Raw genomic sequence first — 20695 nt, 5'->3', positions numbered from 1 at the left:
TCTGAAATATTTGTGTAATTAGTGTGGCCTGCTTCTGACCTTAGTCATATGACTCACTCAGTTTAAAATCCTTTAAGAACCCAGTAAAAACTAGCTGCTCTTACAGTCATCTAACAGGACAAACAATTCTACCATTTTTGGAAAGTTAGTGTGTGCTCTCTTAAGCCTTCAATATTAAACTTAACTTCTCTTCAATTAAATTTGCTAAGAGATTAAAACTAAAGAAATGTTATCTGCAAGTGTGAAATGGGGATAAGCAACACAAAATATAGAATTTGCTTTGCAGCATGCATGAGAAAACGGCTCAGACACTATCCAACACTGCTAAATAGGCAAGCTGTAGTCACAAGAAGACATAAGGCTGTGGTGGTTTTTACTTTCATACTCAAAGGTAACTTTGTGAGGAAAACAACTAATTTGTCACCAGATCAATAAAATGCTTCTAAAGTTGGAAACCAAGTAAACAAAATTACTGGACATAACTTAGCAAAGCATACTTGAATGACCATGGGTCTCCAGCTCCTTGCTGAGTAGCTTCTGGTTAAGTACTTTTTCTACTTTGATTTCTTGTTTCATATTAAGGCGGTAATTCAGTTCTCTTCAAAATTAGCAAGACATTTAATTAATTTAAAGAGTTGTTATAATTTAAAGAGTTGTTCATGGTGGTAACACGGGTATACAACTCAAAGTTGAAGCAGATTTTCTACAAGAAGACTGTAAATATAACTGGGGTAGCAGTGCATGCATATAATTGCATCATTTGTGAGGTAGACCAGAAGGACTGTGCATTCCATGTCCAACTTGGCTATATAACTCTATTTCAGAAACAAAAGCAAAATACCACATAAAACTCATTTACATTAAACCTCAGCAACAGAATGAATTCCTCACAGGAGTTAGTCACATGTCTGAAATCAGAGCTGGAAGCCCAATGAGCTTAGAGACTGTCCTCTTTCACCTCCTCCTCCCTATGAGCAAGGAATCCACAAAACACAGTGATTCATGATTTGCCAGCAAGTACCAGTTAAAACCTGGAGGTCATGAGTAGTGCATATTGTTTTTTCTTTCTTCTGCATGGCAGCTCTGAAGTTTAGAATCAATTTCCCTTTAATGCTGAAATTCTAGCATATGAGGTGAAAACTAATTTCTCCACATCAAATTGATTTAAACCCTGTATAATTTCTGCTATTTTTAAGAGACGGAAAATCAGTTTGAATAGACAGATTAACAGCTAATCACTAGGTAATTGCTACCTTGTTTTAAGGGAGCACGCTAAACACATGCTTGTGACTTCAAGTACAGTTGTATCTTACAGATGAGGTTTCATCTGAGGACTGTGGGTGCTAGGCAGTGGCATCTTGCAGCTGATGAGTAGTTGCTACTTCCATGTGTTACTACTTAAACATACAAGGGCCTTTCATGCTGCAGAAAAGCTTAAAAAGCCCTTACTTTTGTTTTTTATATCTAGCCAAATCTGGTATTTTTCTAATCTATAAGGTGAACACGGGTAGCATACAACAGCAAAATAAATTAATATGAACCTTCAGCTCAGCACTTCCTCCTGGGCATGATTTTCATGCATGCAATTAAACTATTACTTGAGATTGTTTGTAATAGAGTTACATTGTTTTCCCCTTACCTTTTCCTTCCATTTGTGCCTCCTTAATTTTGTTCAAACCCATGGCCTCTTATTTCATTAGTTGCATGCACATGCACTTGAACACACACACACACACACACACACACACACACATACACACACACACTGCTCAGTATGTATACTGTTACTTGCCTCCATGTTTTCACAACTGACCATTTGGTAGTAGATAACCAATAGCGCAATAGTGTTGTCTTTCCTGTCTCTGCATCGCTAAGATGCTTATAGTTATTTGTAGGAGGGTAAGGCCATTGGCCTCTCTCTTCCCCTTGTGTTCCATCCACACTAGCATGTCTTTCTGTGCTATCCTTCTCTATCCTTCTTCAACTCATGATAGGCAGCCATATTGGTGAGACTTCGTGGAGGCAGTGACTGAAGTGTCTAGAAAACTCAATGTCACATCAAAATTCCTGATCCTCTTTCTCTTATAATCTTTCTTCCCCCTCTTTTACAATGACCCCTAAGGGTGTGGCTTAGGTTCAAAAGTTGTATTATAGATGGGTCCTTGAAGACTGTGTCCCACAATTTTTCCTTTTGCATGGCCATGGTTTTTCTATAATAGCCTCTATTTGTTGCTCCTTGTTGTTATAACACTTCCATGTGCTCAGATTTCTCAAATGTACAGAGTTGTCCTCATCTCTTCCCCAGGGCATTTTCTGTCACCTACTGGAGCTCAAGATGCAGCACAGTGGACAATCTTTTGGAAATCTGACCTCATCTTTTATTGGTGAAGTTTTCTTGCCTTTCTGAGCCATTCAGCCATGGAACTGTGCAGCCTCCTTCCCTAGGAGATGTGAAATCCATCCATGTCCTTTTGCCACCTCCTGTAGCTCTGTCCCCACCTCAGTAGCAAGGACATACTCCAGGCCTCTTGGCCTTCTGTCTCATTTTCTTCACTCTGTTCTCCAACTTCAAGCATCGCATTTACAATATAACAAATTTCCCATGATTAAAATAAATCCATCAAGACAGTTCTATTGACAATTATTTAAAGATAATCTTATCATGTTTGACCCTCCTACTGTGTCCACTGATCAATTACATGACTATTGATACCCAAATCTTTACCTACTCTGAAAGTGACCAAATTCCCAGAGAGCTCTCTTTAGCTTGAACTGTGAACTTGACATAGCCTAGAGCCACCTAAGGAGGGAATCCCAATTGAGGGGTTACCCTGATGAGATTGACCTGTGGCCATAGCTGCAGGGAATTCTTCTGACTGTAAATTGGTATAGGACTGACCCACTGCACACAGCACCTTTGGTCTTGGCTATGTAAGAAAGATACCCAAGCCTGAGCAAAGAGTTAGCAAAGCAGCGTCACTCTGTGGTTTCCACCTTGATACTCTGGCTTGGGTTCCTACCCTGAACTCTCTCAGTGATGGACTATGACTCAGAGGCATAAGCCAAATAAATCCCTTCATGCCCTGACTTGCTTTCTCTCTGAGTATTTGATCGCAGATATAGCAAGGAAATGAGAATGACTTTGTGCCTTATTGTTGTTCCTCCCTGGGTCTTCCAGTAAGGGGATTATTTGTTTGTTGAATGAGTGAGTTCCAGAGATACAACTAAGGGAGAACAAAACATGTTGACATTAAAGTGTGTAATGCTCTTTACATTTTTATTTTAATACAAATAGATTTTTTAACTCTATTAAAATATAATCACTGAAGAATGGCAAGTCATCTTTTATGACTGATTTCTTTTGACATTATTATCAGACCTGGAAATGCTAGAGTATGCCCCCTTTCTTTTCTGTAACTTGTTCAATAGGTTTTTGTCTCAAATAAAGTGCAATTAATCCAAGGCTTCAATAGTTTACAGTGCAGCAAAGCATAGCATCTGTTGACTACCACCCTCCGGCTTAGAATATATTGGAATAGTACTATTTGTTTGCTTTAACTGATTATAGATAGATTAATCTCTAGGCATGTCCATAATTGAGTTTTGTGGATGCCCCAAGAAACAGTCCTTAAGTGACTTCATTATTACCCTATTTAAGGCATGTACAAATCACATCAGGATATCCTACCCAGTAGTCCATGGGCTTTTAGTAAGCTGTAAACCCCAAGTCAATACCTGCCATACTGAAAACTTTCAAACTAAAAAGTAATGTGACTAGAGGAGCCAGCCTCTCTCTCTCTAACTCTCTCTGTCTGCTGATAAGTATAATCAATACTGTCATATCACATTTCACATGTTCACTCTCTCTCTCTCTCTCTCTCTCACACACACACACACACACACACACACACACACACATGCATGCATGCACGCAAACAAAGACTATATTTTTATGAGCATCTCTAAATCTCTGTACTCTGTAATCTTATAAACTCATACTATTAAAAAAAAAAAAAAGATCTAGCCAGAATAGACAAATGAATGAGCTAGGGGGAAAATTTAGCGTATCGAGGTGATAGACAACTGGAAAAGCAGAGAAAGGGGTTTGAGGAAGTGACTGAGCTGCTGAGGTCAGAGTTTGGATTAAAGGCAGGGATCTGAGCAATTCAGAGGTTCGAGAACAATGAGGAGAAACAGCCAAGACTGGAGCAACTGTGGACTGAGCTGCGACATAAGAGCCTGGCTGGGGTACTGGACAAGAACAGCCAGGAGGCCAATGTAGCTGTGAAGAATCGTAAGAACCCTGAGTGTGGGAGCTGAGCGGAAAGAGCCTTGACCCAAGGGTTTTATCACAGCCCAATATAAGTACTGTTATACTTGCTTGAAAATAAGACATTCTGATTTTCTCGAGCTACTGTGCTATTTCAAAACATTAAATATTGGCACCTCTTTTCCCCAGCTGATTTTTGCTACAGTTACCCTCCCTGATTTTGCACAGCAGTTTCTGTTACAGATACTAAATTAAAACAACTGTCCCTCTTAGCCCACCATCGCCATCTAGTGGTTAGTGTGTGCAATGACCAGACATTCTGACCACATAGTGGACTGCTGGAAGGGCACAGAAGCATGTGGCTTTTCCCATAATACTGAATGAGAAAAGGCTTTCTGAGGCCACGACAAGGGAACAAAGCCTCTCATTGTGCAAAATTACTCCTCCGCTGGCTTCTGTGAGGACGAAACCAGAAAATCCTTCTAGCAATAGATTTTATGAAATGTCTTCCAGAGATCCTCAGTGGAACCTCCTCAGTGGAAAGAAAATATGAGCCTCAAAAGAGCAGAGACACGTGATGTAATAAATGACAGTTAATAAATAAAAACAAAATGGAGAAGACGTTGTGGGTTCAGACCAGACAAAACATTCAAGTGTGGTCATCTTGATAGATAAAGTAGTCTGAACACTTCAAAGGGGCCGAATTATTTTATATACTGTTCAATTATGAAATATACTCAAATTCTGTGGACCTTGTCACTGACTCTGACTTCCTGTTGTAAAGTGTTCGATAATTATTATGGGATGGATTTACATAAATACAATAATTATTTATTAATAACTGCCAAAATGGTAACTAGATTGCCAAAATAGTAGCTACCTAAATTTGTGCTAACTAAAATTAAATGCAATTTAAAACACATTTCTCACACCCATTCAGACCATTTTTTTAAAAAATAAAAAAAACTCCATGGACAAATCTAGTCAATCACCACTGCATTAAATAGTAAAAGTAAATGTCTTTTCAATCAGTGCAGAAGTTTCTAGATGGATATTATAGCTGACTGGAAATGACTTAACACATACACTCGGAACCTACTATATGCTAAGCACCCGTGAAGTTCATCATAGATAAAAGAAGTAAATAAAGCAATTTTAGCATCCAGAAAATGTACTGTCTTGGAAGTGGTGCTTACGTAGTCAAATGTATACTTGCAGTCCACTGTGAGAAATACTAAATTTACATATTCAGTGGTTGAGGCACCAAGAATGAAATTGAGCACGAAGGAAATGTGTCATATTTTAAGCACTACAACTGGGGTCTAGAGAACAGATTGAAGGAAAGTTAGACTCAACAAAAGACGCCTGTGGTCTTCCCTATGATCCAGAAGAAAGGGCTCACAAGAATTGTCTACAGAAAGTAGATAGATTCCCATTCCACCAAGGGGGCCGAGAGGCTCAGTTGAATGGCTGCCTGGATGGACAAGGTGAGGAACCTGGAGGAATCCGGAGGAATACTATATAGCCACATGTTCGGAAACAATGCCCAGTGCGCTACAGTCCTAACCCGAGGGAGAGAGTGCTGAGGGAGAGACTATTCCAACCCCTCGACTTTGAGGTACCTGAGTTATTATCAGAACCTAAGGTGGTATATTTAAACCAAGCTCGGAAGGAAACTTGGCCAGCAATAAGAGATTCTTTTAATTATTTGTATGCTACCTACGTGAGCCTTGTGAATTAAACCCTGCCTATGTATGTTTCTCTCTCAAGAATAATAATAAAAGGGAACCTTACATTTAATAGATAGAAGAGTGGAGTAGCTTTAGCTACTTGGATGATGGTGGCAGCCATAAGTGGTATTACTGCTGCTTCTAGGTCTGCTTGAGAAGAAAAGGTGGAGAGAACACTGCCCTGCCCTTATTTAAGTTAAATATTTTGGGGGTTAGTTCTTTTATTTTTCTTTATATTTGTGATAAACCCACATCTATGCATCCCTGCAAATCTCACAACAGATTCAATGACAAAACCCATTTTTGAGTTCCAGGAAGGGACCCTGTTAAATTCAGAACACACAAACTCTGTATAACAGCCGGTACGTTTAGAGGGGTCCAGGAAGACATGGTTTTTCTTCTGATAGGGGTAAGGATTGTCTATACTGGATAGAATGACTCTTTACCATTCAGTAACCCCCATGTACATTTATTTTCTTATTTAGAGTTCACATATACTAAAGAGAATATTTGAATTTAAAAGAAAAGGTGCTTGACAGTAGTGATGTATGCCTTTAATCCTAGCACTTGGAAGGCAGAGGCAATTTCTTGAGTTTGAAGCAAGCCTAATCTACGGAGTGAGTTCCAGGACTGCCAAGGCTAGACAGTGAAATCGGTCTTGAAAAACAAACAAACAAACAAAAATAAGGTTGCCTCTTCAACGTGCTTTTCTGCATGGTATATTATGTTATACTGGTGTGCAGCTGTGATTCATAGTTAGGAGATTAAATGAATCCCGGTGATAGGAGGCTTTAAATAAGGGTCTGGTGACTGCTAAAAGATGACAGTTGTTATTAATTTGGAAATTATCTAACTATCTATATTTGCATATAACACTGATGACCTTGCAGAGAACATGGAGACAATAGAGATGGGAAATGGCACAGGTAGATGCTGGACAGAAAACGGCTTTATAAGATCCTGGAGAAAGTAATTTCCAGAAGAAGGAATAGATCAAGTCTAAAAAGCTGCAGGAGAAATCCAGTGAGTTCAGACTGCGATGAGCATATTATATATGGTGGCAAAACGTTTGTTAGGTGAAGAAGGTAGTAATAAAGAACAGACTGAATAAAAATATTAGCCACTGAGTCATCTATGATGCAAACACCTCATAGAATGCAAACAGTAGCATGTGTGCATTAGTGAGAATCTAGAAGAAATACCGATTCTCTATTTCAGATGCAGAAGAGTATCTTGAATGCTTCAAAGCAATGATGAAGGTATTTGGGATGCCCAAGACAAGCTACTGAGGAGTTGGAACTCTAAGATCCAACTTTTTACTGATGCCCCCCACATGTCTACAGGGGAACCCTTCCCATGTAGCCTCACTGTCTTATCTGTAAAGGGTACAGAAATGTGTTGACATGTGAATAACATGTGCAATTCAAATTTAACACACTTTGGAGATACAATACAATGTCAAGATCTAATGCATGAAATTGCATTTTTGATCAGTGCAATATAGAAATATAAAGTGGGTTTGTAAGTTCTGAGGTAAAATGTATAATGTTGTGGTATTCTATATACATAGAATATAGACAGACAGACAGACAGACAGATAGATAGATAGATAGATAGATAGATAGATAGATAGATAGATAGATAGACCAATATAGATAACAATTAATGAAAAAAGAACAACATTCAAGGTTTCGATAGAGAAAAGAAAGGGGGTAATAGAATCTCAAAAGATAAAAGAAATAATTAAAACTGTAATTCAGTTGTATATTATTCTTAAATTTTTTATTATGAGTATTTAACCTGTAAATAAATTGAGATTACAAAATCAGTATGACATAAAGATCAAATCAATATGTTTTTATAACTTGGCCTGTGGATACAGCTCAGAGGTAGAGCAGCTCTCACTTCTGCTTGATTAGTGTGTGTGTGTCTGTGTGTGTGTGTGTGTGTGTGTGTGTGTGTGTTTCTTAGTGCCATTTAACAATTTCCAAACAGAACTGGTTAGTTGAAAAATCAACATCTAAAGGTTCAATGAATTTTGAAAGATTGTTGATCAATATATTTGAATGTGTTCCTTTTTTTAATATCCCCATGGGCATATCAATAGAAGCATGTACTTTATGAAGCCTTTAAGAGAACTGTGGGGGTTGGGAGACTATTCAAGGATATTTGGTGGTTTCTTTAAAAGCACATTTCTAACATGTCTTTAAATGCTATTCTTTGCAGAAGGGAAAGAATTCTACATTTAGATGCATTTGAGGAAAGTTATTGCCAACATTTGAAGGCATAACCGCTGCTGACGTTCACATTTCTATATCTTAAATTCCAGCACCTTATGAAATATGCCCAGAGGATTATCTTATATCAATGGTGTGGAAAAGAACTCCTGCAGGTGACCTAGCATTCAATCAATGTCCGCTGAATGCCACAGGTACAGTGAGATGGCACGCCCAACCCAGCTAATGCTTACATCCCAGAAATGCATGCTATCTATATTTGCTTAGAGCATCCTGCCTTTGTCTGTATTCTATAAATAAATAGTCCAATAAGCAGTTAAGACAGTGTTAGCACCCTGCTTCATAAATGGAGTCAATGAAGAGATTTCAAAAATGTTGATGCATAGCTTTCTCGGTATGACTCTTGAATTTTTAAAAAATAAAATTAAAAAAAAAATCCACAACGATTTTTCATGTGAATGTTTCCTAAAGCAAAAGGAAATCGCATAAACCAGTTTGCAGTCTGCCTCCCAATGCTATGCCTTCCAGCTTCCTACTATAAAGCTTCTCTCTGTTCTTTGTGACACACAGGCACCGCTAGCAGACGCTGCTCTCTCAGTCTTCATGGAGTGGCCTCCTGGGAACAGCCGAGCTTTGCAAGATGCATATCCAATGAGTACAGACACTTGCAGCATTCAGTAGGTGCAAAGCCAGCTTTAGTACTTGCTCCGTTTATTTTCTCCTAATGATCACTATGTGAGAATTTAACCTTCTGTTGTATAATCAAATCAGTAAAAAAACCTCTGAAAAAATGCCCCAAGGAAAAAAAAGGGACGTGATTTCTGTGAGCCTGATCTAAATTGTTTTGTTCCTCGAGCTTGGGTTTTTATGGATCCTGGCAATTGAAATGAAAATATTCTTGGTCTGATGGGAGAGAGGCCCAAGCAAAATCTTTCTCCGATTTACATGCGCTTGCTCAGCTATGTGTCATGATTGGTTCAAGTCTTCATTAAATACTACATGATTATTTCAAAACACTATGCATTTTTAAATTAGATGTCTTTCACTTGGCAGTAATTGGAGAAGGGCAAAACTGTGTTACTTAGATATCAAATTTTTCGTGCAGTCTGAAACACAAAGTGACAGTTCCTTGCGCCATCGAAGCTTAATTGCTCACAAAAGATAATATGGCCAGATTTTCCAAAAATGACTTTTTCCTCCCCAGAAACCATTGAATTAGTCACAGGAAATGGTATTCAAAATAGCAATCACATTTCTGTATTTTAAATTCTAGTTCCTTATGAAATGCGCCCAGAGGATAATCTTAGGCCAATGGTGCAGAATTCTTTGAATACAATTAAGTTCTGTTTAGTCTTGTTCAAGTGCAAGTCATTGTCATTATTCAGAGGACGTTGCCTCTCCATCCCAGCACACATGAACTCCTCCACACACAGGCAAGGTGGACGATGCAGAGAACAGAAAGCATAAAGGAACCAATCGCAGTGGTGCTGAGAGACTCCATGCCTTACTGGACTTAGTCTTGTTTTATCTTCTCATTGTCTATGTTCCTACATGGTGACCATATTCTTGCTTATGGGTCAAAAGGGCGGTTTATGCAATAACCCCACCAACTAATAGAATCGGTGCTTTTTAATTGCCAGGAAAACAAAACACTCCTTTTAGAAAGACAAAATTCAAAGGCTATCTAATGCATTGCATTCATATATCAAATTAGTAATTAATGATGTAATTAATGATTATATAAAAGTAGTCTTATTTAGACCATTGTGCATACAAATGTGTTTATATGTATACATCAATGACATTATTTGACTACATGAGGTTTTATTTTGTCATAAATATACATTTTTATACTATATAAATGTTTATTTCTTCATAAATATACATTTATATGTTACATAAATATATTACAGAAATACACAATTTTATATGTTCTATATAACCAAATAATTGTAATTTCTGTTGCTAATTTGATGTGTAAATGTGGATTAGATAACATTTGGTTTTGAAAAATTTAAGTGTAATATGTACATACATGTATGTACTTTTATACATAATGAGAGGATAGACTATATACATTAATTTTATGACACATTAAATATGTGAACATAATATTAAACTGTCTTTTAAAAACATTTATCACTGATTCAAGCTACTATATTTCAAAATGATAAACAAAACATATCAATTTTATGTGATATATCCCTTTCTAATGTTAGACAAACTACTGTAATCAACTTCATTTTTGTTTCTTTTTATTTTTATCTATTTGGGGTTTTTTTGCTTTTGTTTCATAATATTGAGGATATTTCTCAGTGTATCATACACTTTAGGGTATTGTTTACCAATTCAGTATATCACCTACTCTTTTAAAAAAGCTAAATATATCTAAATACAATTCTTAATGTGGTTATGAATATAACATTGCAGAAATCAAATAAATATTAAGTGTATCCTTATGAACCAGTTAAGAATGAAAATTACTTTTTCCCTAGAAAGTTTCTGCTGTTGGTATTTTTGTGTGGAATAATGAATAAGTTTGCATTCTTTGAATGTTGTCAATAAGGAATAAACATAGATATACTCTATAAAACAAAGATAATGAAAGCTCAAATTGTAGATCCTCTAAAAACTGCATACTTATAAAACTATTAGCCAGGTAGGAGAGATGGCTCAGTAGTTAAGAGCACTGGCTGCTCTTCCTTCCAGAGGTCCTGAGTTCAATTCCTAGCAACCACATGGTACATAACCATCTGTAATGGAATCTGATGCCCTCTTCTGGTGTGTCTGAGGACAGCAATGGTGAGTTCATATAAAATAAATAAAAATTTTTGAAAAGGTTAATACCCACCTGATGTGCACAGATCCTTGTTAAGGGGGCAACATCAACTGTGGGTTGATTCTTCCTTCTTAGTACAGAAAGTGAAGATCTTAACAATGCAGTCTACTTAGGTGAGGTGAAGAGTCAAAATAACATCCCAGGCATGAATGTTCCAAGGCCCATTCTCTCTTCTTAAAGCCCTACAACTGTCTGGGATTTTATTAGAAACTATCTGTTCTAGACTATAGAGTTCTGTGCATCATGTCCTCAAAGATGACCTATGGTCATTTTCAAGTAGATAATAAAGAAAACTTTGAAAGGAGACAGCAGAGAACAATTGATATTGCCAGTATTAGACTCAAAGTTATGATTATATATATGTATATATTATGAGATAATCATTGGTGTACATATATAAATATACAATCTACATATATGAAAACATAAAACTGAAGATACATATGTACACAACCTCGGGTTTGATGATGTATCATGACCTTCATCTTAACATATTCAGATTGTATAAAATTGAAGATCAGTTTCTGTTTTAAATGGCACCTGTCTTACAGTCAGCCTCATTATCCAGAGTCGGGAATGTCAGTGAGAGATAGAAGGGAGATCAAGTTCTTTGAAGTATCACACTCCAGTTGTGCCCCAAGCCCAACTTTGAAACACAAAGCTCAGTAGTGCTTATGATTTAAAACAACTGAGACTTCCATAAATCACAATTACTCTAGAGATGGCATTGAGTTTATGGCTTCAATATTTAGTCTTTGATAGATTTTTCTTACTTTTTTATATTTACAAGACTAATTAAATTCCAATCAGTTTTTTATAGTATACTGCAGGAGCTTATTTAAAATAAATAAGCTGATATTTTCTAACCTTTTAATATATAAATTACAGTATATGTTGCAAACACACATAGGCACAGTATATTTGTTTCATAAATAAGCAGCCAAAGGCTAATTTTAAAATGTAATTTTCTTATTTATAAGCAGTAGCTGAATATGTCTTGGGAACTCTCAAATATAAACTAGTTAAAACAAACAAAATTGGGTCATTAATCAGATAAAAGTATAAAATTAGTGATCAATCATGCTGAACCATTAGTCTGAGTTATTTAATGGTAAGAACCATATGATTTCAGTCTTTATTTCCCTAATGTAGAACACAGTGTTGAGCATAGATAGTATCAACTGTCCAATAAAAAATGTTATTTTCTTATTTATAGTAAGCTACTGGCTATCTAAGAGTTCTGATGTATCCATTTTCTTTGTGATTATTAATCATTTGAAAATAATTTATATCACAATAAATGGAGTTTTCTGTCTGATAAACTTATAGAAATATGGAGTGATTGGTATCATTATATTATGAAATTCTATGGTCATTATAGAACAACTCATACCAACTAATGTCTGGGAAGTTTGTTTGGAAACCTTATGAGTTATAGTTAAACCCAATTATTAAAATGTTGTTTGTTTAAACTTTCCAAACAAAGATACATGCATCCAACTTTCATTTTCAAACTCTTCTTCTCCCATAGACATATACACGTATACACACACAATCACAAACACAGACACACACACACACACACACACACACACACACACACACTCACACACTTACCTGAAGGGAAATTCTTTATGGATATGTCAGAACATATGTCCCTGCAAGGAAATAAATCTTAAAGCAAGGGAAATCAGAGCATGCTTGCCAAGGCTTTCTCCTTAATTCATCAGGCAGGTTTGTCACGTTCCTTTCCCTGTTAAAAGTGAATGAGGCATGAAAGGGCTGGGAAAGACAAGCAATATTGTTTTAGTGAAAGATATATATACAGAAATAGGAGTAATTGGTATAGACTTTTTCTCTTATAATTCTGTACCAAATTCAGATAAAACACACAGACATCGAAATTAGAATTTATCTAATCTTTCAAAGTTATACTTTCTGGTTAGAGATTATCAAAGAGGTTGAGTCTTGATTTAAGGATGGCATTTTAAAAATAGAGCTATAGAGACGAAAGGGGGCAGACAAAAAGAGAAACCAAGACAGGGGAAGGCGGTATAAAAGAGAACATGAGAATAGATTTTGCCTTCTTGTCTACAGATGAATTTTTATCCATTGCCACAATTCCCATCCCCACAAAAACCTGTCACAATCTTACCAATCACTTCACTGCACAAATTTTCAGTACATCACCTAAAGGACTATTAATCTAATATGTTATTACTTTTGTATTGAGGGAAAGGAAATAATAAAATCCCTTGTAGGTTACTGTAGAGCAAAAGTTTGTTTGGCAAAAAGTAAGCAATTGATAAAATATATATGGCAGAACTTATACATATCTTAGTCAGTGTTCTGTTGCTGTGAAGAGATACCATGCCCACGGGAACTATTACAAAAGTCAGCACTTCATTGGTACCAGCTTGCAGTTTCAGAGGCTTAGTTGGTTATCATCATAAAGAGAAGCATGTCAGCACACAGGTAGACATGGTTTTAGAGAAGTATCTGGGAGTTCTACCTCCTGATATGTAGGCTGCACATAGAGAAAGCTACTGAACATGTTTTAGGCTCTTTAAAACCTCACAGCCTATTCCCAGCAACACATTTCTTCCAACAAGATCACATCTTCTAATCCTCTCAAGAAGTACTACTTTCCAGTGGTCAAACATTCAAATCTGTGAGCCTGTGGTGGCCCTTCCCATTCCAACTACCATGATACACCATTTAGATTCTGTTAAAACCAAAAATTCTGCTTCATGGTAACAAATAGTATATAAAAATTGAAATGGCTATGTTTCAGTAAAATTATACAAAAGAACATTCAATGGACCTAACTTGAAATATATTTTAATATATATGTAATGAAACAGGCAAACTTTTTTTGTTTACTTCTTTCTCTAATTTCTTCAGCATTTTAGTAATACCTAATTAATTTAGGTTTCCTATCATCTAGCTCCAGTATCTGAAGACTTTGTGTCTGTCTTGTTTCTCTTTTTACCTTTCCTTTCTCCATTCTTACAAGAAAAATTTCTGGCCTCTTTGTATATCTGACATGTTTTTATGGAATGTTGGTCAGTTCATCAATATAAGACCATGCTCTGTTCAAGACACAGTATTCTATCCTGTAATGATTAGCTTTCTACCACTGTGATAAATCTTTGTCAATGAGAAACAATATTCATCTGCACTCATGGTTTCAATGCTTTCATTTCCTGGGTGGCCCCTTGCTAGGATAATTCATAGGCATATTAGAATGAAGATGAAAAGGAGTTTTTCACCTTATAGAGACCCCAACACAGAAAGTGACACAGGAGAGAATCCTAGAGATCAGATACTTGTCAAAGTAGTATCCTACCAAACTGTTCCTCCCACTTTAGTCACATCTTTTGCCAACTCCCAAAGTTCTCTCCATCCATGAATGTATCCACAGAAAAGATCAAGTACAATAATCTTATTACCTTTCAATTATTATGTGCACCTGCTGTGCACTAAATATTCCACACATGACCCTTTACTGGTGCCTGTTTGCACCTAGATTTCCCCTCCTAATACTTCTGTCTGCTCCCAATTGTGCTGTGGGTTAGGGACCAAGCCTCCAAACATGGACCTTTCAAGAGCACGTTTCATCTGTTTAATTTCTTTTTTTCATTATTTCACTTGCAGCATTTAGATTGATAGCCTATGTGCAGCTATCCTGTTAGCTCTGAGGGCATGGAAAAATGTATAATCCAGTTACCTCTTAATTACCGTATCTACCCTTCTACAAGGATACCCCATATACCCTTTCCTTGTTATTCTAATATATTCAAGGATTATGCTTTTGTTCCAATCATGGGTTAAGGTTAGACAAGACATTTGACGTTTTAGTAAAAGTGTGTATTAAAGAAGACTAGAGGTAGCAAAATAAAATGAGCAAAGGTGTACTTATACTACCTAGGGGCAGTCCATAGTTGTTTGGACATTTGGTTTGTGACCTATGATAAAGTAGTACATTTTGGTAGGCGAATGTAAATAGTCTATCACACTTTATATAGTGGCTATGTATAGTCCTGTTATAAATCTTTAAAATGCATACGATTAATGATCAAGGTTCCTTGCACCTCCATTCCTTCTTCTATGCTTCTATCTGCTCCTAATGGTGCTATGGGCTAAGGCACAACCCTTTTGAACATAGACCTTTAGGAGCACTTATCATCTGGTTATTCTCCCTTCTCTCATTATCTACCTTCAGGCTTTGGATGGGCAGCCAATGTATACATATCCTGTTAGATTTGTGGAAATAGAAAATCTATTTGTGCCTAGCATGGCGTTCTCACTCAGTGATCCAGATATCTTCTTGACTTCCAATCTGTCAGTGGCTACTTAAAGTTCTTTTACCAGCTGAATCATATGTGAAGGTCATAGGAAAACATGCAGATGTTCATTCTCTCTAAAACATGGGTCTCCAGGAAATAACTTGGATTATATTAGACTTGGGAGCAAGTATCCACTCTGCAACATCACTGATATATATCAGTATTCTAGAAACATTCGTCCCAACTCCTTAGCATTTAGATACTAAAACTTAGGAAATCATATTATGAGAAGCCCAAAAGATAGCCAAGTCACTTAACAGCGCTATCAAGTGAATGACTGTGATCTTTAAAATATGGCAAGTAGTTAAATGAATTAAAAGACATATAATCCAATGATTGTTTTATGAAAAGAAGTTTCATGTTTTAATTGAAGTCTCTCAGAGCTCTGAGAACCTTTAATATACCTTACAAATGGATGGTAGGTTTGCTGATGGAACAGCAGCTATGTTAGTTTTATTTTTTTTTAAGTATTGACACAGAAACAGGTGGTGGGCTGCATGAAATGGAAGATGGAGTAAAAGACTTTACTGTAGAAACTTGCTCACTCTATAAACCATGACAAGCATGCACCACTGCTCTCCTTATAGAAAGCAAGGAGGATTATTTCAGAACTATAAATCCCAACATTTTTATAGGCTATCCTATTTCTAAAACTTTTAGATTTTTCCCTTGAAGAAATCGCTCTCATTGTTGTAATCTCAACAAGAATAATTACTGATGTTTATCATTTTATAAAGTAATACTAAAGTCACAAAATTATCATTTGAATTATTATTTGAATAAACCAAACTCTTCTTGACAAATAGTTTTAAGAGTAATTACACATTATATTTCAAAACTGTTACTACTGTTTAAATATTTAGAAGTACCTCAACAATATTGTAGATTTCTTAAAGTTCTATACGTCTTATGTTGTTCATCATGAAAAACATATATTTAAACTTTTTAAAATGTGAAAAATTAGAATAGTTAAATAGTTTTGGTAATTTTTGATGAAAATGTATTATAAGTTAATCATGATAATAACTCAGAGATAATTTGACTCAGACTGCTTTCATGACATTCTTGGTATCAGCACTATTTAGGAATTCTAAGTCCTGAAAGACAGCTAATCTGAGTAGGTTCTGCTGTCTACATGTAGAACTATGGATATCTATGGTAACTAGGAGGATCATGTTAAAACTTAAATATCACATAAAACATTTCAAGTCTCATACTGTTCATGTAGAAAGTACCTGGTAAATTGTATAACATTTTTGTTATATTTATTTTTAAAAGATTGAAAGTAAATAACTATAACTCTAGACACATAATTTTCAAAATCAAAATTCCAAATTCCAAAATTTCCAGTCTAATCACTTCTGTGGTTTTCTTTTAAAAATAAATTTATGTCTACTATTTTTGGCTTTAAAATTACAATATTGCCTTCATTCTGTTTCGTTTCTCTAAAGCCTCCCATATACAACTTCTTCCTACCTTTGAAATTTATGGCCCTTTTTTCGCATTAATTGTTGTTGTATTATATACACACATATTCACATATATATACACATATACAAATATACAATATATGTATACATGTGTGTGTAAATACATAAATACAACCTGCTCAGTCTGTCTAATATTACTTATATGTATATGTTTTCAAATTATTGGGTATTGGATAACCAATTGGTGTGTTCCTCTCTCAGGAATATTATTTCTAAAAATCAATTCTGTCACATAAATGCTTTTCAGTATTACATATCTCTGCACTGAATGGTTATTGACTGCCATCCTTAATTTGAAATGTTTATATGGCATAGTTGTGCAGAGAAAAGGGAAATCTTTCTCTAGTCTCTCTTTGATTTAGCAGGCATGTTGAACAAACAGGTCTGTGTAACAGAATACATAGCAGAGATTATGGGGTGCTCAAAGATGACTGTGTGCTGCAAGTCTTCAGGAGGTCAGAGTCTAGTAGAATAAATGAGATAATACAAAAATATGACAATGATGTAAGGCAGATGGAGATCACTTCCAGGAGGCGTCAAGGTAGAGATCATGTCATGATTACTCTTATCTCAATACATTTCATGAAGCAGAAATAAAATGTAACAATTTTATCCAGACAGCTTGGCAACAGAATGTGAAATTAGGGAAGAGATTAAGTCAGGAAGCAAAGACAAGATTCAGGTAATGTCTTATGGAAATTGGAAGTGGGAAATTTTGGATAGTATCACACTAGAAGATTAACAGGTATTTGGGATTTGTGGGTTACACAAAGCCAACTTTCAGTGGTCACGCTGAGTAGTACTCCATTATGTAAATACACCAAAATTTCTGTATCAATTCATTTACTGAAGGACATCTGAGTTCTTTCCAGCTTCTGGCTATTATAAATAAGGCTGCTGTGAACATGGTGGAGCATGTGTCCTTATTGTATGTTGGAGCATCTCTGGGGTATATGCCCAGAAGTTGAATAACAGGGTCTTCAGATAATACTATATCCAATTTTCTGAGGAACCACCAGACTGATTTTCAGAGTGGTTGTACCAGCTTACATCCCCACCAACAGTGGAGGACTGTTCCTCTTTCTCTGAATCCTTGCCAGCATATGCTGTCACCTGAGTTTTTGATCTTAGCCATTCTGACTTATGTGAGGTTGAATCACAGGATTGTTTAGATTTGCATTTCCCTGATAACTAGGGATGTCGAGAATTCCTTAGGTGCTTCTCAGCCATTTGATATTCCTCAGTTGAGAAGATCTTAGCTCTGTACCCCATTTTTAAATAGAGTTGTTTGATTCTCTTGAGTCTAACTTCTTGAGTTTTTTTTTTATATATATATATATTGGATATTAGACCTCAGATGTGGTATTGGTAAAGATCTTTTCTCAATCTGTTGGCTGCCACTTTGTTTTTTTGACAGTGTCCTCTGAAAACAAATCGAATTTACTTGATAGTCAACAAGAATCGAAATAAGATCCAGGAACTGCCCAAGGTTTCCACTGCTGGAGAAACATACCTGCAAGTGGTCTACTTCACACACCAAAGGATGAGAACAATCCAGGGGTTTATAAGAACTACCCATTGTATTAGCTACATCCTACAAGTAAAAACCCAGCACATGTAGAACTCAGGAGAGATAGTGATGCATATATGAACAAAAAAGGATATTTGTCTAAAAGGAAGGATGAGTGGAAAATAGAAATTATGGTTAGATAACAGAAAAGGATGAAAAAATTAAGCATAATACCTATTAATATGTTATTGAGCTTTTCCTTCCTCTGACAAATATCTGAAGAAGCATCATCTTGCAGGAAGAAAGTCTCCTGCCTCACAGTTTCTTCCCATGGATGTCTGGTATGATTGCCAAGAGATGCACTTCAGGATTATGACTGGGAATTCAAGACACAGCAAGTGTTCCCATCCTGTAGTAAAAAGAAATTCAAGAATGCAGACAGGGATGTGCCAGTGACCAGAAATTCCCCAAACACATTCTCAGAGACATTTCTAAAACTACATTTCACTGAGGCTTCTAAAGCCTTCTAAAAATTTCCAGTACCTCTCAAAATACCAGCATGAGCTAGGTAAAGTACTCTTGAACAGGAGTAGGAAAGAGGGATTTTAGATTCAAAGTACGATGTAAAAGAACATCTCCTCACTGTAATCAATAATTAGAGTAAATGACCAGTTAAAACCAGTTAAAGAAATAATTGCTGAACTGGATGTAAGAGACCAGGTCTAGACCAGTTTGCATTATCTAATCACAGAGAACTGGAAACAGAGTCCCAGAGAAGTGCAGCCTATTAACACAGTCACCACAATGGGGCTGTCTCTCAGTTTTACAGACAAATCAAAGGATCCTAGAAAACGGGAATCTTTCCAATCCTTCTAAGTAACAAGTGGCAGACTCACAATTACAGGACAGGTTTTAGAACTGCAGCTGTTCTAGAAACACTGTCGAGAGAAGGATTTCTAAGAATGGTTGCCTGGCGTGCTCACGATCAATAAACTAGAAAATGCCTTGCAATTTCACATGTGCTGGACAGACTGCGTCTCTCTGAGCACTCTTTATTCTCAATGTCAACACTATGAATTGTCTGCACCGGAATGGAAAAGTATTTCAAGTATTTGCCCTGGGAATTTTTTAGTAACAGTGTCAGGAAAGATGCCAATTATTGCCAATTCTGAGAGCCAGAATGATCTGAGTAACTGTTTGTTAAGGACTGGACCAAGCAACGCTCATTCCACCTAAGCCTGCTAAGCAGCTGTCAGATGACAACGATGCTAATTTAATCCTGACTCAGGCTAGAAGTGTTGCTAACACAGATGAAAAATGCTGGCTTTCCTACCTCTGAATAGATGGTTCAACCAGCACCTTCTATAACTGTTTCTACTGCGAACTGAATTCATGCCCGAATGCTTTATTCTTAAAAGTTCAAACTCATTTTGGGAGGATGTTTCTTCTTGAGGGGAAACACCCAGATCTATGGCAGACACATCTTCTCCAGACACATCACAGAGTGTGAAATAACAGAGGAAGGCAGTCAGGCGTCATTCACGATAGTAGCCATTGTGATTCTGTTCCAGGAGAAGAGAAATCTATGTCCTTTGCCCCCTCTGAATTGCACATGTTGGTACAATATTGAAGCCGGAACTTGTAACATTTTCAGGCTAGGTTCCATTCACACTGTACCCTTTGAAAATGTTCTATACCTCCTATACTGTGACACACTTTTCAGTCTACACAATATGTATGTAACCCTCTGTAAGTTAGGAGGCTTAATTATCACATGCTATAGATTTGGCTAATGCTGTTGATACAAGTACTTGTTAACAGTGTCTAGAAATCAGGTACAATGACTTCTATTTTTTCGGGTCTACTCCTATATCTAATGATGTTGGGAACATATAGAGCAAGCATTCATTCAACCATTTAATTCATTTGTTCAGTATCTGATGAATGAAGTCATCTCAATGACAAAATTGTAACAGTCAACCAAATGAAAGTTAGACATATTTCATTAAGATGAGGTGATTGGGAAGCACAAGAAGCCAGCTTTGAAGGAGCTTTCTGAGGTCACCAAAAAAGACACAGTAGTTCAGACAGAGAGAAAGCAAATGAAAAGGTCCCAAAAGAGGGGTGCATTCTTCTGCCCATGTGGAAAAGGAAAAGATGAGTTACTAGGCTACAGAAAACTAGGGTAAAGATGCTACAAAGTCTTGTGTTCTACCATGAGGTACTCAGCTCATGATGAAGAAAATTGTATAATTTCTGCAGCCATTCAT

The 20695-nt window shown here is 36.4% G+C and overlaps 1 protein-coding gene across 1 annotated transcript in view; it reads left to right on the top strand.

The window, feature by feature from the left end:
* Positions 1-20695, top strand: part of ADGRB3 (adhesion G protein-coupled receptor B3) — a gene marked incomplete at both ends in the record, with an annotated part of 694930 nt that overhangs the window by 287838 nt on the left and 386397 nt on the right. Inside the window, 2 exons of the mRNA XM_080917177.1 lie at positions 8330-8431; positions 8808-8914. Coding sequence (XP_080773303.1) covers positions 8330-8431; positions 8808-8914 — 209 coding nt within the window. The remainder of the gene's footprint in view (positions 1-8329; positions 8432-8807; positions 8915-20695) is intronic.

This window comes from Micromys minutus, assembly GCF_963924665.1.
Source record: "Micromys minutus genome assembly, chromosome: 5".
NCBI classification, from domain to species: Eukaryota; Metazoa; Chordata; class Mammalia; order Rodentia; family Muridae; genus Micromys; species Micromys minutus.
The sequence above is the reverse complement of the archived record's forward strand: the minus strand, read 5'-3'. Positions and strand labels throughout refer to the sequence as shown.